The following is a 21,360-nucleotide window of genomic DNA, read 5'->3' as shown; positions in this document are numbered from 1 at the left end:
AGCAGAGTTAATAAAGTTTTTTTTTCATTAGTTTTTATTCATTTTTATTTTGTTTTTATTTTTTGTTTTCTATTCAGTTTCATTTCAGTTTCAGTTTCCAGAGGCGGTTTGCTGGTTTTAGCTTTGTTTTTAGTAGTTTCCAGTGCCAAAACCACCATTTCATCATTGGGGGGGTACAGATATTTTGGGAATGCCTGAATATTCAATTGCTAATATATTCCAGCAATATTTTTTTTTTTTTTTTTTTGGGGGGGGGGTTCTTGTTCTATCTGTTATTTATGGCCTGTATGCCTCATTTATCTGAGCTTTGCATCTTGAATTCAATTTCTAAAAAACACAATTTCTTGATTATTTTGACTATAAGAACTAATCAGATGAAACATAGTATACTGTTTATCACAGACTGCTTTGTATGAAGGTTCCCAAGGAAATTTATTTTGAAACCATTTAGACTTTTTATACAGTAACAAAAAGTAACACCTGTTGTGTTCCCGGTCAAAAGTGACCGGGAAGATTCAATGAAATTATCCCAACTCTGCACTGCACATTTCACAATTTTACAAGATAATGAACAAATAACATCAACAGTAACATTATAATTTCCATCAGATTTGTCTTTGACTGATAACAAAAAACAAACAAACAAACAAACAAACAAACAAACGGATAACAAAATCAGGCTTCTAAACTTGGTGGAGTGGGTTAACTCAAACTCAAACTGTGCAGGTTTTTGCATGCGCCTTGCAAACATATGCATTGCACTTCAGGCAGATTATGCTTGGAAGTGTACGTGTGTGTGTGTGTGTGTGTGTGAGTGTGTGTGTGTGTGTGTGTGTGTGTGTGTGTGTGTGTGTGTGAGAACTGACAACAGGTCATGCACCTGTAGGAGAGAGCCTCTAAAGGGAAAAGGTTCCTGAACCCAGTCCTTGTGTGTGTGCGTGTGTGTGCGTGTGTGTGTGTGTGTGTGTGTGTGTGAGTGTGTGTGTGTGTGTGTCTGTGACCGTAGCTGACAAATGAGGATGTACTTGAGCTCAGTTTTTTACACTAATTGTAGTTTCCCCCATTCATTTCTAATGGCCGGTCATTTTTGACCGGGAACAACAAGAACGTCCAAAAGTTGAATAAAAAGCACAAAGTTGTATGCAAATAAATAAAATTTATTTTGTCTGTTGAAATCCTCTTTGTGGACAAAGTCATGGAATCTTAGGTCAGTCTGATCACATTAACTATATTTTTTTAGAGATAAAACTTTTAAAACGGTCACATTCAACCGGTACACAACATGAGGGTTAAGAAGTTCAGAATAGATATTACAATAGAAACACAACTCATGCTTGTTGTGCTCACATATTTGACCAAACTGACAAAGACTAAAAACTACAGATGTTTCTGAATATTTCACACGCACATCAATTATCAAATCTTAACCTGATATGAGTAAAACTCTAAAATACAATATTGCCTACCAAGATACCAAGATAAACTTTAAGGGTAAATCACCAACATAAGACTTGGGGTGCCTCAGAAGTACTATTCCTCTCCTGGTATCTGACTGCAGTAGAAGTAGAAGTACTGTTCCTCTGCAGGTATTTGTCTGCAGTAGAAGTAGAAGTACTGTTCCTCTGCTGGTATGTGACTGCAGTAGAAGTAGAAGTACTGTTCCTCTGCAGGTATTTGTCTGCAGTAGAAGTAGAAGTACTGTTCCTCTGCTGGTATCTGACTGCAGTAGAAGTAGAAGTAGAACTGTTATACCTGGAGAAGCAGAGCTCCTCTGAACGGCCTCGCTCTCTAGTTTGTGTCTGTAAAGTTTGCTGAGGCTGTGATTCTCCTAGAGGTCACTAGAGGTCATTTTCTCCAGCGACGTCCAGTTTGACAAAAGTCTCTGGCTGCAGTGAAATGGCTGCTATGGGGGCCAACATCATCACACAGGAATCAAATGTGGCTCATTGAATCCACAAGAGTCTCAGCTTTCCAGTCAAAGCCAACTGATGCAGCTCCAAGACTGTTTAGGCCCCAGTCTGCACACACACACCATTTTACAACAGGCCACAAGAACACATGTGGACTGCAGGCTTTGGGGCCCAAACTGCATGGGATTAGCAGAAGGTGGGCGTGTCTGCAAAGGGGAGAGAACCCATTTTCATTCACACAGCTGGAGGTCAGAGGTCAACAGTAACAGCCAGGCCTCAACCATTGGGAACAATGTTATTTTCCTTTTCTAAAAAAAATTATTAGTCACAGATGTAAGGGACAGGAATATAGGATGTGAGGATGTGTGTAATGATGTAAAGAACTTCATCTGAAGACAGATTTAAACTCAGTGTCTCTCCCTCAGTCTCCAGTCTGTCCAGTCTGACCAGTTCAGCTCAGCAGCTCTGCCATAAACTCCACCTTTTAACAAAGTTTATCATGTTCAGTTTGTGTTGACATTGTGCAGAATGTGTCACTTTAATTCTGTGTTTATTACTGAGGTTGTAGTTTGCAGAGGTCTGCTACTGGATTACATTATACTGAGAGGGGTTTCTGACTTTTTGTCCTTCCTATATGTTCAGAAGGTCAGCAACTCATGGTTAGTTTCCTGAAGGCATCCCATTCATAGATCACATGCACAGTCCCTGTCTGTTACTCTGCGCACTAAGAGCATGCGAAAACGCATGGATCGCACATGAACAGACACCGTCAGGACGCTCTGAACCAATCAGACACCAGATTGGCTGTGTGAACTGTCTGCCGCGAGCCGATGAAAAAGTTTTCATTCACCGCAGCAGCTTCTGGATTTAATTCATTCATCTCTATCGTTCGGACTGTCTTTTCACTTACCGCTGCAGTTTTCTGGACTTTTCTTGCTTCATTTGTTGAATTACTCCTTCCTGTGCGTCCATGAGAATGTGAGTAATAATTTATTGTTCTGTTATTCTTAATTCGACTGTGTATGTTCTTATTCGGCAATTAACATACCGTTGTAGATTATAGTGCTGTATCGTGTCATGCACGTCGGTTAACTGTTGCCTATTCCTTTATTGTCAGTCTAATAATTATATGATTCCTGATGACATTGTTTATGTTGGCAAGTGATGCACCGCTGTGGCATCAGTTATCATTATTCATGTTATAGTAGCATGGTGAGAGCGCCGATGCGTCCATTAAGGGACCGTCGCGCATTTCTTGATTCGCCCTCTACACATTATACCAGTGTAATATAGATATATATGCACCTCACTGAGCTGAGACATTATTTGCTGATAGTCCCTTACTGTTAGGAGGATTGTGGTCTCTTTATTTGTTCATTTGTGTTTTTTTTTTTGTGACTGCATAGTATTATTATTGCATTGTGTATCTCATGCCTTCTGGTAATGTTTATTTCCATTGCATATAATTAATGGCTGTGTATTTCTGTTTATTCTTATTGTAGAAACCACACACACACACGTATACACATAAGTCAGAGTACTTCAACTTCCAATAATAAATGAGTGGCATCTCAATGAGATTGTGTGTGACTCGGATTCATTAAGCCATCATCATACCTGTTCTTACCGGACAACCTGTGGAGAGTGTAGAGACAATCATAGAATCAGCACCTAAGGATTTATTCATTCAGTCATTAAGAGGTCACAAGTTTGGTACTCAGTAAACCAACGCCTTTTTACATGGTCCTTCGAGCCGGATCTACAGTTTCCACAGTATAACAATGGCATTCGCCGATAATACTCGCCCTCGCCGTGATGTCCGTCGACCTCGCTATCTCGATGACTTTTTGGTGAGCCTTCCAAGACGAGAATTACCTCAGTCACACACACTCCATGACCACTCCACCGTGGGATATAGGGAGCATCATGCTGCACCTAAAGTCATTCCAGACAGAGAGACATCCCAGAACCTCGTTCCAGAAGTGGTCTTGTCAGCACTGCAGGAAATGAGGGAGGACAACAACCAGCTTAGGCGAGAGATGCAAACCCTCATCAGCGTTCTCACGCCACAATCATCAGCTGCTCCTCAACCTCTCACTTCAAGCTTTGCAGCTTCTTCACAAAGGCACCACTTTCAGCCTGAGGACAGTGGCGCCTCCTTCACAAAGGCTCCTGCTCCAGATTATGCATCCACTCCACTACAACATTTCAGACAGCCCCTAAGCCAACCAGAGGATAACCTGCAATACGTGCCATGGCCGGAGCAATCTCCTCCACTGTATCCTTATCAATCTGATGAGCCATTCCCTCCGCCACCGCCACCAGTGTCAGACCCACTTCCTGTCGGTGCAGCAGGTCCTAACTCAGTCCAGTGGATGCCAGCTCAACAGTATCCTCAACCTCCTTTTGTTACTGAGCTAAATGAGCATCTCAGGAGCATGAACATTAATCCTGACCATAACAGCGGTGCACCTTTGGACAAGGTGCTCACACCAGAATATGCAGATCCGTACAGTCCCCACCGCAGACCACCTGCAGGCTCAAAGGAATGGAAAGGTTACAGTCATTCATTTCATCAGGAGACAACATATCGTGGACCGAAGCCTCATATTCCATTCTTTACTGATGACGACCCACGTCAGTTTGCCCGCTTGAAGGTAGCGCTCGACAACATCTTACCTGATGACGCTACTGAACGCTTCAAATACCAAATCCTCGTCGACCATCTCAAACTGGAAGACGCCCTTCTTGTTGCTGACTCCTACAGTAATAGCAGGGACCCCTACAGCAGGACTATGGCCTCTCTGACAGAGCTGTACGGCCAGCCTCACAAATTAGCACTACAGCGCATCACTGAGGTCCTGGCTGAACCTGCAATCAAGAGCGGTGACGGCAGGGGATTCCGCCTGTTCGCCCTGAAGGTGAGGGCCCTAGTTGGGATGCTAGACCAGCTGGGGAAGGAAGGGAGAACAGAGCTGGAGTGTGGGTCACACATCTCACGCCTGCTGTCAAAGCTGCCACACGACCTGAGAGCACAATTCAAGCGCTACATCAATCCCATTCTCACACCCATCCCAACTTTGCTGGATTTTTCTGAGTGGCTTGAGTACGAAGTCCGTATTCAAGATGATACCATACCGACCTCTCACCCACGGTCAACTCAAGAGGGACGATCAGACCACCTGAGAGGCCTCAAGGCTAAGCAGAAGCCAGTATCACGCTCCACCACTGTCCTGCTAGGATGTGACCCCCCAGCAAAGGAATCAGAGCCTCCTACACAAGTACGGTCACAGACCAATCAGCCAGAGAAGCCGAAGAAATATTGCCCCTTCTGTGACAATACTCAACACTACTTCAATCAGTGCTCAGAATTCAAGAAATTCACAAGGGAGCAGAAAGTGGCTTGGATCAAAACAGGTAAGCGATGCTGGAGATGTGGAAGAGATCACCGAGCATCACAGTGCTACCTCAAGGCCAAATGTCAGCAGTGTAATCAGACTCACCTGGAAGTACTGCATGATGTTAATTCATCAGCAGTCGTTAGACCAGAGAAACCAGCCCCAGAACCTGCTCAGCCAGTGACGTACTACCTAGATCCCACAAGGAGAAGTAGCTTTGTGCTGCTGAAGATGGTTAAGGTGTTCCTCTACAAAGGCAAGAGGAAGATTGAGACATATGCTATCCTAGATGACGGGTCTGAGCGCACAATCCTCCTCCACAGTGCTGCTCAAGAGTTAGGACTCCAAGGACAGAGTGAGGGCCTAGCACTCAGAACCATTAGGCAGGATACCAGGACCGTGCCAGGAATGTCGGTCTCCTTCTTTGTGTCCTCTGCCATTCAACCCCAGAAACGCTTCCGGATCCACAGAGCGTTTACAGCAGTAGAGCTCGGTCTCTCCAAACACTCACATCCAATCGAAGCCCTACAGAAGACTTACCGTCACCTCAGAGGTCTGCCCCTCCACTCATTCAGTCAGGCACAACCACTGCTGCTCATTGGTTCAGACTATCCTCATCTTCTCACTCCAGTCGAACCTGTGCATTTGGGGCCTCCAGGTGGACCAGCAGCACTCAAGACACGACTTGGTTGGACACTTCAAGGCCCTGCCAAAGTCCTTATACACCAGTCTTCCACCCCTCAGTGTCTGCTCATCAACACTCAGACTCCATCCGCAGAACTCTTCAGTTATGTGACTAAACTCTGGCAGATGGACATCCTCCCATACCGGAATGAGAAGCTCATCACCCGGTCGAAGCAGGACATGGCAGCAGTCAGGATGCTGGAAGAGAAGACTATTAGAGTGGACGTGGATGGTGTTCAAAGATATGCTACTCCTCTGTTATGGAAAGAAGAAGTCCCCTCTCTCCATTCACCTAAGGAGTCGGTGCTGGGCCACCTGCGTGGGACCGAAAAACGCCTTTCCAAGGACCCTGTAAGAGCAGATACCTACAACCAGGAAATTAAGAAGCTGCTGGATGCTGGTTATGTAACCAAACTCACCCCTGCTGAAGTACAAGCCGCTGTCAACTCCTGGTACATACCACATCACATGGTCAATCATAATGGCAAGGACCGGATTGTGTTTAATTGCTCCTTCAACCATCAAGGTGCCAGCTTGAATGAGCATCTACTTCCAGGGCCCACATTAGGATCCACTTTACTTGGTGTGCTGCTCCGCTTCAGAGAGTATCCCATTGCAGTGAGCAGCGACATAAAGGGGATGTTTCACCAAGTGCGCCTTTTGCCTGATGACAAGCGCTTCCTCCGATTCCTGTGGAGAGACATGGATCGCAGCACATCACCAGATGTTTATGAGTGGCAGGTGCTGCCGTTTGGAACGACATGCAGTCCGTGCTGTGCCACATTTGCTCTCCAAAGACATGTTCTGGATCATAGTAGCCCGAGTGAAGTTACCCGCCACACTGTTGAGAACTGTTTTTATGTAGATAACCTCCTTCAGAGCTTCACTTCTGTATCAGAGGCCAAGCAACTCGTCAACAAGTTGCAGCAGCTCCTCCTATCAGGTGGGTTTGAACTGCGCCAATGGGCTACTAATGTTCCAGACATCATCAGTCACATGCCTCCAGGATCACGAGCAGAGAGCAGTGAACTATGGCTATCATTAGATGGAGTTGATCCACCAGAGCGGACCCTGGGACTGCTGTGGCACTGCACGTCAGACACCATCACTTATCAGCTCCGCCACACTGAGCATCCCACGCCAACTATGCGTAACATCTACCGTGTCCTAGCCAGACAATATGACCCTCTTGGCCTGCTCATTCCCTACACCACTCGCGCTAAAATATTAGTGCAGCGTCTCTGGAGTAAGAGAAGAGATTGGGATGACCCACAGCTGCCAGATGATCTACTCCAGCTGTGGCATGCTTGGGAGAGTGAACTGCATCAGCTCCCTAACATCTCTCTTCCCAGATGTTATGCTCATCCTGACACAGACTTTTCAGCCTGCACTCAGAGCATTCACATCTTTTCCGATGCATCAGAGAGAGCCTATGGAGCTGTGGCCTACCTTCGGACAGTGGACCACAAAGGTGGAATCCAAGTGGCTTTCCTAGCAGCAAGATCCCGAGTTGCCCCAGTCCGTCAGCAATCCATCCCGCGGCTAGAACTCTGCGCTGCCCACATTGGTGCCCAGCTTGCAGCTGTCTTGAAGAAAGAGCTCACCCTCCGCATCACCAGCATCACCTACTGGACGGACTCCACCACAGTCCTGAACTGGTTGCAGTCACAATCCTGCCGCTACAAGGTATTCGTTGGTGCTAGAGTTGCGGACATTCAGGAGCTAACGGATGGTAGTACCTGGCGGTATGTCAGCTCAGGAGACAATCCCGCCGACGACATAACCCGGGGGCTGACTCTGTCCCAGCTCATTGGCCCCAACCGCTGGAGCCACGGACCTCCATTCTTGTGGCAGGATGGATCATCCTGGCCAGCACCACCAGATGTCTCCTCATCTGATGATCCAGTTGAACTGCGAAAGGTCAGCTTCTGTGGACATACCTCTGTGGTCCTGGATCAAAGTCTGCCTGATGCCAGTACCTTCAACAACTACAAGGACCTGCTTGAAGCTTCTGTACGAGCTGGTGACGGGGCGGCCACAGCATCAGACCCAACAGCAGATGACTACAAGCAAGCCGAACTAGCCCTCTTCAGAAAGGTACAGAGAGACTGCTTCCCAGAAGACTTCGACCACCTCGCTTCACAGAAACCACTACCAGCAAGTAGCCGATTACTCACTTTGGCTCCTGAGTATGACCAAGAAGCTCAGTTGATCCGTGTGGGAGGGAGGCTCCGCAGATGCGACTCCCTCTGTCAAGACACTCTGCATCCAGTTGTACTTGACCCACACCATTACATCACTAAACTCCTTATCCAAGACTTTGACAGCCAGCTTGCCCACCCAGGACCTGAGAGAGTCTTTGCGGAGCTACGCAGACGATTCTGGATCCTTCGCGGGAGGGAAGCTGTCCGCAAACACCAGTACAACTGTCCTGAATGCCGGAAATGGCGCAGTAACCCAGTCATCCCCAGAATGGCCGACCTTCCACCCTCCAGCTTGAGGCTCCACCGCCCAGCATTCTATTCTACAGGTGTGGACTGTTTCGGGCCGTACCTGATCAAGATTGGACGGCGCACAGAAAAACGATGGGGTATAGTCTTCAAATGTCTGACAACCCATGCTGTACACCTTGATCTGCTAGCCAGTATGGATACGGACTCATTTCTGATGGGACTTCGCCGCTTCATTGCGAGACGAGGGAAGCCCTTCGAGCTGTTATCTGACCAAGGCACGAACTTCAAAGGTGGCAGTTCGGAACTCAAAGAGGCTTTCAATTCACTTACCCCAGCTCTACAGTCACAGCTCGCCAGTCAGCAAATTCATTTCAGGTACAACCCCCCATACGCACCACACTTTGGAGGTTCTTGGGAGCGTGAGATCCGCACTATCAAGTCCGCTTTGCACACCACCCTGGGATCTCAGACTGTCACAGAAGAGGTCTTGAGAACGATACTGGTTGAGGTGGAAAGCATTGTCAATTCCAAACCTCTGGGTTACACCTCATCAGATGTAGCTGACCCAGACCCAATCACTCCTAATATGCTCTTGATGGGGCGGCCTGACCCATCAACACCACAGGTCATTTACTCAGATACAGAGCTCCTCAGTCGTCGCAGATGGAAGCATTGCCAAGCTCTAGCTGATCAATTCTGGATCCACTACATCAGAAACTATCTGCCTTCCCTCCAGACCCGATCCAAGTGGCAACAAGAGCGAGATGATCTAACTGTTGGCACAATCGTCCTGATCATTGATCAGCAGCTCCCGCGTGCTCTGTGGCCAGTCGGAGTGATTAAAGCAGTCATGCCTGGGGAAGACGGCAGAGTGCGAACTGCACAGATCCAAGTCAAAGACAAGACATACACCCGGCCAGTTGCTCGGCTGATCAGACTCCCAGCACTCCCACAAGATACTTCTGACTGACCTTTAATTGATTCAACTTTGCTCCTCAAAGTTGGGGGCGGCTGTTCAGAAGGTCAGCAACTCATGGTTAGTTTCCTGAAGGCATCCCATTCATAGATCACATGCACAGTCCCTGTCTGTTACTCTGCGCACTAAGAGCATGCGAAAACGCATGGATCGCACATGAACAGACACCGTCAGGACGCTCTGAACCAATCAGACACCAGATTGGCTGTGTGAACTGTCTGCCGCGAGCCGATGAAAAAGTTTTCATTCACCGCAGCAGCTTCTGGATTTAATTCATTCATCTCTATCGTTCGGACTGTCTTTTCACTTACCGCTGCAGTTTTCTGGACTTTTCTTGCTTCATTTGTTGAATTACTCCTTCCTGTGCGTCCATGAGAATGTGAGTAATAATTTATTGTTCTGTTATTCTTAATTCGACTGTGTATGTTCTTATTCGGCAATTAACATACCGTTGTAGATTATAGTGCTGTATCGTGTCATGCACGTCGGTTAACTGTTGCCTATTCCTTTATTGTCAGTCTAATAATTATATGATTCCTGATGACATTGTTTATGTTGGCAAGTGATGCACCGCTGTGGCATCAGTTATCATTATTCATGTTATAGTAGCATGGTGAGAGCGCCGATGCGTCCATTAAGGGACCGTCGCGCATTTCTTGATTCGCCCTCTACACATTATACCAGTGTAATATAGATATATATGCACCTCACTGAGCTGAGACATTATTTGCTGATAGTCCCTTACTGTTAGGAGGATTGTGGTCTCTTTATTTGTTCATTTGTGTTTTTTTTTTTGTGACTGCATAGTATTATTATTGCATTGTGTATCTCATGCCTTCTGGTAATGTTTATTTCCATTGCATATAATTAATGGCTGTGTATTTCTGTTTATTCTTATTGTAGAAACCACACACACACACGTATACACATAAGTCAGAGTACTTCAACTTCCAATAATAAATGAGTGGCATCTCAATGAGATTGTGTGTGACTCGGATTCATTAAGCCATCATCATACCTGTTCTTACCGGACAACCTGTGGAGAGTGTAGAGACAATCATAGAATCAGCACCTAAGGATTTATTCATTCAGTCATTAAGAGGTCACAAGTTTGGTACTCAGTAAACCAACGCCTTTTTACACTATATATATACAATGAAGGGGGACAGAATATTGGAAACAGCTGTCAGTAAAGTGTAGTCCAGTCCAACAGCAGCACGAACTATGAGCTCAATGCCAAACACAGAAGTGAATGAACACCTCTGTTACCGTGACAACAAGACAAGCTGAGCATTATAGGCAGCAGGAGAGGAAACTTTATGGCACAACAGCTGGATTAGATTAGATTATACAGGTGGAGCTGATAAAGTGACACTGAGTGTGTATTTCAGTGTGATGAACAGAAGGTGTGAGCTCACCGCAGACAGAGGAGGGCAGGACCAGCAGCAGCAGGATGCTGGAGCTCATCTTCTCCCTTGTTGTCAATTGAACCAGACTGTCAGAGTGTGGAGAACCAAACCACAGCCACTGAGCAGCAGAGACACAACAAAAGGGTTTAATACATGAGAACTCACACTGTCCTTCTGTAGATCTTTTTAGAGGCCCCATGGCATGAAAAATGCATTTTTCATTGTTTTTCGTGATAGGGAACATAAACACTGTCCCATGCATTACATCTGTGATAACTGGAGAAGTGCACATGGCCCGTTTTTTGAAACTCTCCCTGTAAAACGAGCGGATTGCACTTCCGTTATTTCATGATGTCATGAGGTTGGTGACTCCGCCCACAGCCCACCTTCCCTCCCCAGGCAACAAGCTCACAAGCCAGCAAACTTAGCCACTCAGTGTCCGCTCCCCAGGCAAGACTCAGATTCAGATTCCAACAAGCAACAAGCTCACAACATATTTAACAAACATAACTTACCATTCTGAAACATTCTGTAACGAACGGATTTGAGATGGTTCGGTGTCTCCTACCGTCTGTGGCTCGGGATCAGAGTCGGGCTCAAACATGCACGGTCGTATAACATCACGCTCAGCAGTAGCCATGACAATCATACATAAGATTGTAATTAACAACAAGCAGCAGAACAATCAGTTCTGTTTCTGTTCTGCTGCTGTTCTGCTGAGAACTGTGTCCCCCCCTCCCCACCTGTGCCCTCATTTCCTGTCAGCAGTGCCCCCACATATAACCCGGTGCATATAACGAGCGCCCCCAAGTGTTCAAAATAATAAGTCTGATAATAAGTCTAAAATAAATCATATTACATGCAAGGAGTAAACATGAATAGCTGCCGCACCTCTATGATTACAAACTGGACTCAAATCAGTCAGGAGACCCTGAACCTGCCTCGTATCACTGACGTCACAGTGACTGCGAGCGTCTTTAGATATTAATATTTCCAACCACATAAACACAGAAAACGCAGCAGTTTCTTCATTCAGTCATAATGATGTCTGGTTCAAGTCCCCGCTCCTCGCAGCTCTTTCTCCTCTGTTCATTTGTTCTCTCTCACACCGAACTCATTTCATCCTCCATAAAATCACGATTTCTGTGTGAGACAGAGGCGGATCTATCTATCTATCTATCTATCTATCTATCTATCTATCCAGTATATTTATATGGTGGTGACGTGACATTGCACGGATGATTCTAGTTCTCCATCCTCCCACGGGGCTCTGAAGTCTCACGCATTGGGCGTGAGACACACGCATTTCAACCCGTTCACACGCTCACACGCCACACCTTGTATTTCACATGCAAAGAAATTACCAGGATAACGCCCACCAAGTTGCGCCGCTATTTTTTTTATAACAGTGGAACCACAGAACAGGTAAAGGAATCAAGTGAGTTCCGGGTAGAGTTCAGAAGGCCCTGCCAGGCTGCCACGCACCAGCTAATCAAATAAAAATATTATTCCAACGATACATTGACTCGCGCGCTCGCTGAAGTAGCTACTGAAGACGTCGAGGGATACATTGATGCAGTCGCCAAAATCTCACAGAACTCAGTTCAAAACCTGAGAGCCCTGCTACCATCTTCATGCCCCTCAGCATCTTTGGCTGCTGTTTCAGATCAAACGCAGCAAAAAATGAAAAGGAATCCCAAACTCAGCGCATATTTGCCCTGGGGAAATATTTCCTTCGGCTGATGTGAGAATAAGCTCGGGACCATACCGCTTATATTGAGCGTCTTTTGATTTTTTTTTTTTTTTTTTTTCTATTTCCGGGTCGTTTTCTTTCCACAATAAAAAGCAGCGATCCCACAAATCCACAGCAGCCCTCTGTTCTGTTCAGTGGGGAAAAACTCTTGCACAAATAAGCAACAATACAACAAAATACAAAATCTATCCATATCCACCCCATGTATATCCATGTATATGTATCCATATCCTATATTTCTTCCAGCATCTTTGCTTCACTTTTTGCATTAGTGGGTAGTTGGTGGTTGGTGTTTGTTTCCTTTGTGTTCTCTGCACATAGCGGTAATATGCTTGTTTATACTGTGCTTGTATGTCTAACTGTGTGTAAGGACATGAGAGCGGCGGAAGTGTGTGTGCATACACACTTGGCGAATAAAACCGATTCTGATTCTAGAAAAAACTCGTCCTTACAAATTAAATTACATGACATTACATGACAAAACAATAAACTACATGGCATGAAATCACATTACATCACAATATGAGAAATTACGTCACGTCACAATTGGATAAAATACATGGCATTACATTACAGTACAATAAATTACATGGCATTACTATATATAATGATAAATTACATTACTTTTCTTCAGCTGTAATGAAACGTCTCTCTCTCTCTCTCTCTCTCTCTCACACACACACACACACACACACACACACACACACACACACACACACACACACACACAGCAGGTACCTTTAGGATCAGTACTAGTATTGTAGTACAGTATTAGTGCTTGCTGTCAGTCTGTGATTAGTTTTAACTTCTGGCCACTAGATGGCAGCACATAACAGTTTGAAACGTCCTGTGAAACTGTCCATATAAACTTTATTGTGACTCCAAGAAACCACCGAGGAAAAAAACAGTGTTACATCACATTACGTCACACTATGATAAATCACATCACATTACAATATGATAGATTACATTACAATACATCACAACATGGAGTTATAGTGGCTGCACAGCAATGGTCGGGGCCGGGCAATTTTAGGCAATTCTGATCAACAAGTGGAGAATAAGAACAAGAAAAGAAAAGAAAGGTGGCATTCACAAACTGACTAAGACAGTCACATGACAGCAGCTGCCTATGTATGGAAAGGCAGATTTCAAACCACTGTAAATAAATAAATAAATAAGTCATCAAGACAAAAATCTAAAAAATACACATATTGCATTTAGACAGCATAGAGATGTTGGTAATTTGTTTTTAACAATGATTGATTTGCTCCATAAGTGAAAAACTGATATTTAAGAGTAAAGTGTACAAATGTTTCTTCAGTATTGGGGCTACAGTTTGATGAAAGTTGTAAAGCTGTAGCACATATGGTTGATTTTTTATGAATTTTCAAATTTTTGAAATTTAGAGGTTTGCTGTAGCGCCACCATCAGGACTATTAGCTTGTGTTTGCAGCTGAGATAATCCGGCATGGGACTGGACCTTTGTGCAAAGTTTGGTGAGTTTTGGCACATGGGAATGTTGCACAAGCTGAGGCTTGAACTTACAGTCTTGGACACCGAGGCCTGGCCTCTATCTCACTGAGCTAAAGCTTCACATGCAGCTTCACAAACTGACTGAGCCAATCACTGACCTGCAGGACAGCAGGCAGCCATGCATGGAAAGGCAGATTTTAAACAGCTGTCAGAAATTCAGTTATTAAGACAAAAATCTGAAAATACACATATTGCATCTAGACAGCATGGAGATGTTGATCATTTGTTTTTAACAATGATTGATTTGCTCCATAAGTGAAAAACTGATGTTTAAAATGCCATTTTTGCATTGACTGCAATTGTTCACATGAGAGCAAAATTCAAAATGCTGTCAAAAATTCAGTTTTTGAGATACAATTCTGAAATTTACCACACGTCATCTACCATGACTCCAAATTTTTGTCCATTTTTTTCATGAACATTGAAGATTTATTTACCAAGAACGTGCAAGTGCATCTGAGGTAATCTGTCATGGGACTGGACCTTTGTGCAAAATTTAGTGATTTTTCACACATGGGAAGTAGGACTTACTCAGAAGAAGAAAGAAGAAGAACGTGCAGGAAAACATATAATAGCATCCGAAGGCTTTTTACAGAAACTTTAAAGTCACACAAAAGGCTTTCAAAAGCTTTTATTTTTACGACTCAAACAACAACAGTTTTGATCTTTTTTTGCCATTTCCCCTCTCAAACTTTATTATTTGCTTGAAAAAGATAATACAACAATTAATTTGCACTGTGGTTAATGAAAAGTCATTGAAATTATACCATCTCCGCTTTGTGTCCAGGTTGTATAGGAACTGGCAGGAGAAATTATTAATAAAGCTGCCTTCAAACTTACAAAAAATAAATAAATAAAAGTCAAATTAAAATGTCACAGTGTAGTGGTTTTTGTAATTAATGATCACAACATTCAAACTGCAGCAGTGTGAGAACCTCAAGCTTTCTAACAGCTTTTTGAAATGCTACATGGAACATATGGATATACAAACCGTACACTTTGAAAACGTAGTGCAGTCACTTAAGAAAAAGAGGTCTGCCCTGTTTGTAACGTTAGCTAATATTAGCAACACAGAGCTACAACAGCTAGTTAAAAACAACACAGCTCTGGCTCTGGCTCGACCCACCCCTCCCCCATTCAAGTTAGAAGGAAACAGTTCACTGATATGTTGGATGTGCCTCACAGGGAACAAGGTGCATCAGGTTCAGTTTGTAAGGCCTCAATCTCTGAAAATTTTTTTAAGTTTAATAAGTTTCAAGGCACAAGTCTTCCTTGATTGGCTGCAGAGGTAGAGGGTGGTTAAGCCAGTGTGATACCAAAACTACAGGCCAGTGTGTTTTCTATTCATTTCTATTTTTTTGTTTAAGATAAAACTAAGCTAGGCTTCCTGTACCACAAAACAACAAACTCCTCCCAGCCAGTCCAACTCTCAGCTTTCCACTGTCGTCTTCCTGCAGCGACTCAGCTCACGTGAGATTTCAGAGTGAGCCTTCTGTTCAGGTGGTGCACACGTCTGTCCCTGCAGCTGTAATGTGATGTTGTATGGATGGACAGCCTGATCCATGTTCCTCCCACCTCCTCAGTTCCGATGTCTCTGCTTTGTGGACAAAAACCACGAATCATCTGTGGAGTGCCTGTTCCCTCATGGAGCAGTAGGACTGCCACAAATCATAGGGAAACACTGGGATTCCTGTGTATCTGGATCTAATAAAGTAATAACAGTAATAACAAGCATGGCACACTGGCATGTCAACAAACACAAACATAACATTACAATTTGTCAAAAAGAAAGAAAAAGTAAATATACCTTGTTCTCCTGAGTGACGGAGTCTAAAAGCAAACACCACTGCCACGAGAAGAGCTACAAGAACTACAAGAGAACCGATCACAGCTCCAATCACAACTCCGATGTTGACGGCGGCTCCATCTTCTCCCTCCTTTGGCTCTTCTGGCAGGTGTTTTGCAGCTGTGAGGAGAAAACATACCACATTCAGTTTGTCCACTCAACAAGAACATTTACATCGGCTCTAGAGAAAATTTAAAAATGGTACAAATTACTCATTTTTCCTGCAAATTAAACATAAAGGGGTCCTATCTGACACCCGACACAAAGCAGAACCAAGCGTCACTCAAATGTCAGCAAAGTCTCCATCTGAGCTCCATGGGCCTGTTGCTTCTAAAATGAGCTCAGCTCGGCTGCAGTGTTGCTGCGTTGCTGAAAGTGACTGAGCAACAAACAGCAGCTCTGAGGTCAGTGCTGCAGGTTTCTCTGCTGTTTGAAGCTCATTATCAAGACAGTAATGATGGCCTACATAGGGGGCGCCAGCACGTCCACTCTGCTTGTTCCACACAGTGCCGGTCCTGCCTATGTTAGCACCCTTGGCGAAATTACTCCCTTGCGCCCCTCCATGCTGTGGGTTACAGTGATTTTACAACGTCAGAGGGGCGTTCTTAACTAAGGCACGATGGAGTTGTAAAATCACTGTAACTCACGGCTTCATGGGGCTTATTGCTTTTATAAAACGGTTACCCTACATATAGCCCATAAAATAAACACACAAGAAAAAATGAGAACTCTTCATTCTTCCACCAAGCAAGATGGAGTGGACAGAACGGTTGCCAAGCAACACAGACACTAAGAACACTAAGCAGCAGCTGATCTTTATCTACAACCAACTTATATTAACAGTTATATTCAAATATGGGCTACTGTTTTCCAGTGTCGGCAAACATCTATATTTTTATAAACTCACCGGCAGATGTTTCATTTCAGCTGGGGGTGTGTCACTCCAATTTAACGTCAGCTCCGATTAATGTGGCTAAGCAGCAAAAGTAACGACAGTAAGCAGTCACATTAAGGCTGAACAGAGTTATATAAAAGCTAACCTAACCTAAAGCTAACGTTAGCGTCCCTAAAAATGCCGGCTAAAAGTGTGTTGTTAGCGTTAGCTAGCACGTTAGCATTAGCTTGGTAGTGTTGGCCGTGTTGCTAGGGATGCCTGCTTTCTGTTGACATCACGTCACGCTGTGAGTAAACCCAGGAGTTTTTTCGGGGCCGCTCAGAGTCCCTACCCCGAGGCAGGGCCGTTTTTTAGCCCCTGTAAAGGTTCCTGAACTCTCTCCTTCGGGGAGGTTCCGGCGGTGAAGACACGCGACAACGGCCACGGCCCCGTAAAATTACCCCGAAGTTCCGGCGGTGGAAACGGGCCTATAATCACCTTTTCAAGCTGTTATCAATTTACCTCTGAAATAAAGACGACAGTTTTCACAGATCTGTTGATTTATTAAATGTTCATTTCAATGTACAGACGCAAACAAATTGACAAATTAATTAAATCTTTGGCCCAGGAAACTCATAAAGACTGAACAAATTAATAACTCTTACTAAGCTAATTAATAACTGATAACAAACAAGAACAGAGTTATTGCCGCACATCTCCGTTGAAAATCTTACAGGTACTGTCCGTGGTGCTGAATCTGCCTCAGCAGGTACTGTCCGTGGTGCTGAATCTGCCTCAGCAGGTGCTGTCCGTGGTGCTGAATCTGCCTCAGCAGATGCTGTCCGTGGTGCTGAATCTGCCTCAGCAGATACTGTCCGTGGTGCTGAATCTGCCTCAGCAGGTGCTGTCCGTGGTGCTGAATCTGCCTCAGCAGGTGCTGTCCGTGGTGCTGACTCCGCTGAAGCACTTTATTATAGAAATTAAAGCTCCATAAAAGTCACGGAGGGTCTTGTTTAGCTCTTCTTTCCTTACAGGTGAGAAATCAGCTGTTTTCCCGGTGTTTGTCAGGTAGTCTTGTAGACATTTGATGGCCCAAGACGTTGACCGGGCCGTACCGGCTTCATTTCCTGACCTCTCCAGCTGATCCAGCTCTTCACTCGTCACTCTCGTGTATCTCCTTTTTCTCTTCTGTCTTGTCTTCCTCCTTCAGTCATTTATCCAAACTTAGGTCGCAAAATAAATCAAAATTGTCAACAAAACAGTCCATTATGCAGGTGAACAAAGTTGACAGCGGCTTTTGATGCGGGTTTCCGTGAAACGTTTCATGTTGCCATAGAAACCACACAGACTCGGACAATAAGATGTAGGCGGAGTAATATTTTCAGTGATTGATTCAGTATTTTTTTATTTGCGCACGGCTAGTCGTGCTGTCATGCTCATTTGAGCACATTCAAAACCTCTGATTGAGCAGTCAGATTGCTCGGTCGGATCTACGTGTAAAAATCTCAAGTACCCCCTGGAGTTCCTCCAAGTACCCCCAGGGGTACGCGTACCCCCATTTGAGAAACACTGCTTTAGCAGACACCAAGCACCTCCTCCAACCACTCATCCAGGCTCAGGCCACCCAGCAAATCAAAATTCACTACAAAGTCTGACATTTTGTTTACAAAAGTCTTGAAACAAATGTAACCTAACGAGGAAGAGGAGCGCAGAGTAGTTGGTTGCTAGGCAACGCTATGTCCGTTTACACTGGCGCAGGGATATGCTGTGCTGCGGTCTGCCAGTGGGTTACACTGATTTTACAACGGCATGGAACGCGGCTCAGCCAATCACATTTAAGGATGGGAAGCACCCGTCTTATAAACAACGGATAAAACGCACACACAGCATAAAAAGGCCCAATTTATTTTGGTTATAGCTTATTCAGAATAATAAATCTATCATAGGCTATTAAGTGCAGCAGAAATGGTCCCAGTTATTTGTGTTACTGTGGCTTGGCTTGCTGACATGACTGAAGGGATGAAGGAGGAGGAGGAGGACTGGCGTTGCTTTGGGAGCGGGGCCGGACGGCTGAGCTCACCGGTAAACTAGCACTCGCACTCGTAACATTTAAATCAAGTGGTGGAATGGCCGCATGAGTTTCCTCCTGCTCAACACGGAGTCGTTTGGTGAAAAGGCCAAGTAAACTGCTCTGTTTCGCAATAATAAACTCCGTCTCCGTCTCTCTTTTTTCTCTTACCTGTACATATTTCTTTCTTCCTGAGTCGGGGAGGGACCGTTTGCGTGCGAACTAACTCATTCATTTGATTGGGTCACATGCTGATGACGCAGCCTGGGGGCGGGCACTCACGTATGATAGAAAGCTGCTGATTGACTGAGAAGCTAACTTCACATGAGCTCTGCTAAGGCTGGAAATAGGATGAACATTTTAATCCCGAAAACATTTTCTTCTGATTGGGTGGGCCTGGCTCAAAATGGGTGGGCCCAGGCTCACCCGGGCCAATTGCTGGCGCCGCCTATGCGATAGAACAACCCGTACCGGCACTCCTCTGGCCGCTAGCGGCACCCCTCCAGCAGATGGCGCCCTTAGCATTTGCCTATACAGTTGTCCCTCGCTGTAATGCGGTTCACCTTTCGCGGCCTCGCAGTTTCGCAGATTTTTTTTTAGTGCAATTTTGCACGCTTTTTTTTTTTTTTTTTTTTCTTTACAGCGCATTGTGTTCTGCGTCCTGATTGGCTAAGGGAAAGCCCGCACATTGTTTTCTGCGTCCTGATTGGCTAAGGGACTGTAGACCGTTGTCAATCCATCTCCTCCGTGCCGTGTCTCCTGTACAGTACAGAATGCGTTCATTCTATAATACTGGACTTATTTTTCTACGAAGGTTTGAACTTTGAGAGTTTAAACAAGAGAGAAAAGTGAGAAAATGTTAATGCCTGTCTGAGAAAAGTGTATAAAGTGTGTAGTGAGGGGTTTTACAGCCTTAAAATATCTAGAATAATTGTAAAAAATAAAGCTGACTACTTCGCGGATTTCGCCTATTGCGGTAACTCCCGCGATAAACGAGGGACCACTGTACTGCCTATGCCACGGGCCGGCCCTGGTTCCACACCAGAGTCTGTAACATGCAGTAAACCAATCAGAGGGCCGTCTCCCATCCCCTTTAAAAGCCAGGTGTGGCTGACGCTCCCTCCAGGGTCTAACACCCCTGCTTGATGCTGCTCATGTGAAAATAGTGAGGAAAGTTCTACTGGGTTCTACTGAGTCAACTTACCAGTGACATTGAGCAAGCACTCACTGAAACCCCCATCATAATCATCATCTTCAGTGAACACTTCACACCGGTAAATACCGGAGTCACTGATACTGAGTCTGGACAGGTGGAGTCTGACGAGTCCTTTTCTCAGGTCCTCCCTGTCCCATCGAGCTCGTCCCAAAAACTGCTTGTTTTGAGACTCTGGGTGTTCAACACCACCTTGTAGATGATATAAAGTCTTAGAAGTCCTGTGATCGGACAACCAAAACGAACAATAGACGTTCAGGTTGGTGAGGGGTATGATGGGCGTGAAGATCCACTCCATCATGATGCTGCTGTTTTCCACAGCCTGGTAGAAAGTCTGGTTCACATTCACAACAATTCTTCCTGTTGGGGAGAGAGGGAAAAAAAGCAGTTATTATAGTTTTTTATTATATGTGTTTTTGTTTTTGTTTTTTGTTTTTTGTTTTTTTTTTTCATTTGTTTTGGCTGTCCTGGAGAACCCATTTTCATTCACACATCTGGAGGTCGGAGGTCAAGAGACATCTTCTGACAGTAGCAACCAGGCCTCAGCCACCAATGGGATTCCTTGGGACTTTTTCCCCTCACTCAGGACAAACTGAGGATACAAAATCAGTTGAGTTTCCTTCTCTTGCAATTTGTCCTAGTTTTTTTTTCATAAAATGACTGGACTAATAGCAATTGTAGGGAAAGGGCATAAACACGCTCACGGGCACACCTCCAGATGCAAATAACGGAGTCGGCATATTGTATAGTGGGTAGTGTGGCTGCAAGATACCGTTTAGGGATAGTGGAAGCTGCAAAATGCGTAATTCATGGGTAGCAGGTAGTGGCAATGGATAGGGCAGTGTGAAAGATAGAGCCCTGAGTGTGTATTTCAGTGTGATGAACAGAAGGTGTGAGCTCACCACAGACAGAGGAGGTCAGGACCAGCAGCAGCAGGAGGCTGGAGATCATCTTCTCCCTGTGGAAGCAGAGGACATGAAGACATCTGAGGGACAGTGAAGGCAGACTGTCAGAGTGTGGAGAACCAAACCACAGCCACTGAGCAGCAGAGACACAAGAAAAGGGTTTCAGACGTGAGAACTCACATTGTTCTTCTGCAGATCTTTTTAAAGGCCCCATGACATGAAAAATGCAATTTTTCAGTCCCATGTCCCATGCATTAAACCTGTGATAAATGGAGACGTGCACACAGCCCGTTTTTTGAAACTCTCCCTATAAAACAAGCAGATTGCACTTCTGT

General features: G+C 44.9%; 1 protein-coding gene across 3 annotated transcripts in view; it reads right to left on the bottom strand.

Annotated features, from left to right (window-relative positions):
- The window catches only part of LOC115376687 (myelin protein P0-like), a 129,723-nt gene extending 108,605 nt beyond the window's left edge, over positions 1-21,118 (bottom strand). The window contains exons 1-4 of one of the 3 annotated variants that reach the window (XM_030076442.1): positions 21,023-21,118; positions 20,112-20,480; positions 15,927-16,085; positions 14,801-15,823 (exon numbers count right to left, since the gene is read on the bottom strand). In XM_030076442.1, the coding sequence (XP_029932302.1) occupies positions 15,762-15,823; positions 15,927-16,085; positions 20,112-20,480; positions 21,023-21,071 (639 nt within the window). In that variant the 5' untranslated portion in view covers positions 21,072-21,118 and the 3' untranslated portion in view covers positions 14,801-15,761. Of the gene's footprint in view, positions 1-14,800; positions 15,824-15,926; positions 16,086-20,111; positions 20,481-21,022 lie in introns of those variants that run through there. The other 2 variants (XM_030076441.1, XM_030076443.1) reach the window with 2 other exon arrangements.
- Positions 21,119-21,360: the final 242 nt, after the last annotated feature.

The sequence above is a fragment of the Myripristis murdjan genome, chromosome 18 (assembly GCF_902150065.1).
Source record: "Myripristis murdjan chromosome 18, fMyrMur1.1, whole genome shotgun sequence".
Taxonomy (NCBI): domain Eukaryota; kingdom Metazoa; phylum Chordata; class Actinopteri; order Holocentriformes; family Holocentridae; genus Myripristis; species Myripristis murdjan.
This window is presented reverse-complemented; position numbering and strand designations above follow the sequence as displayed.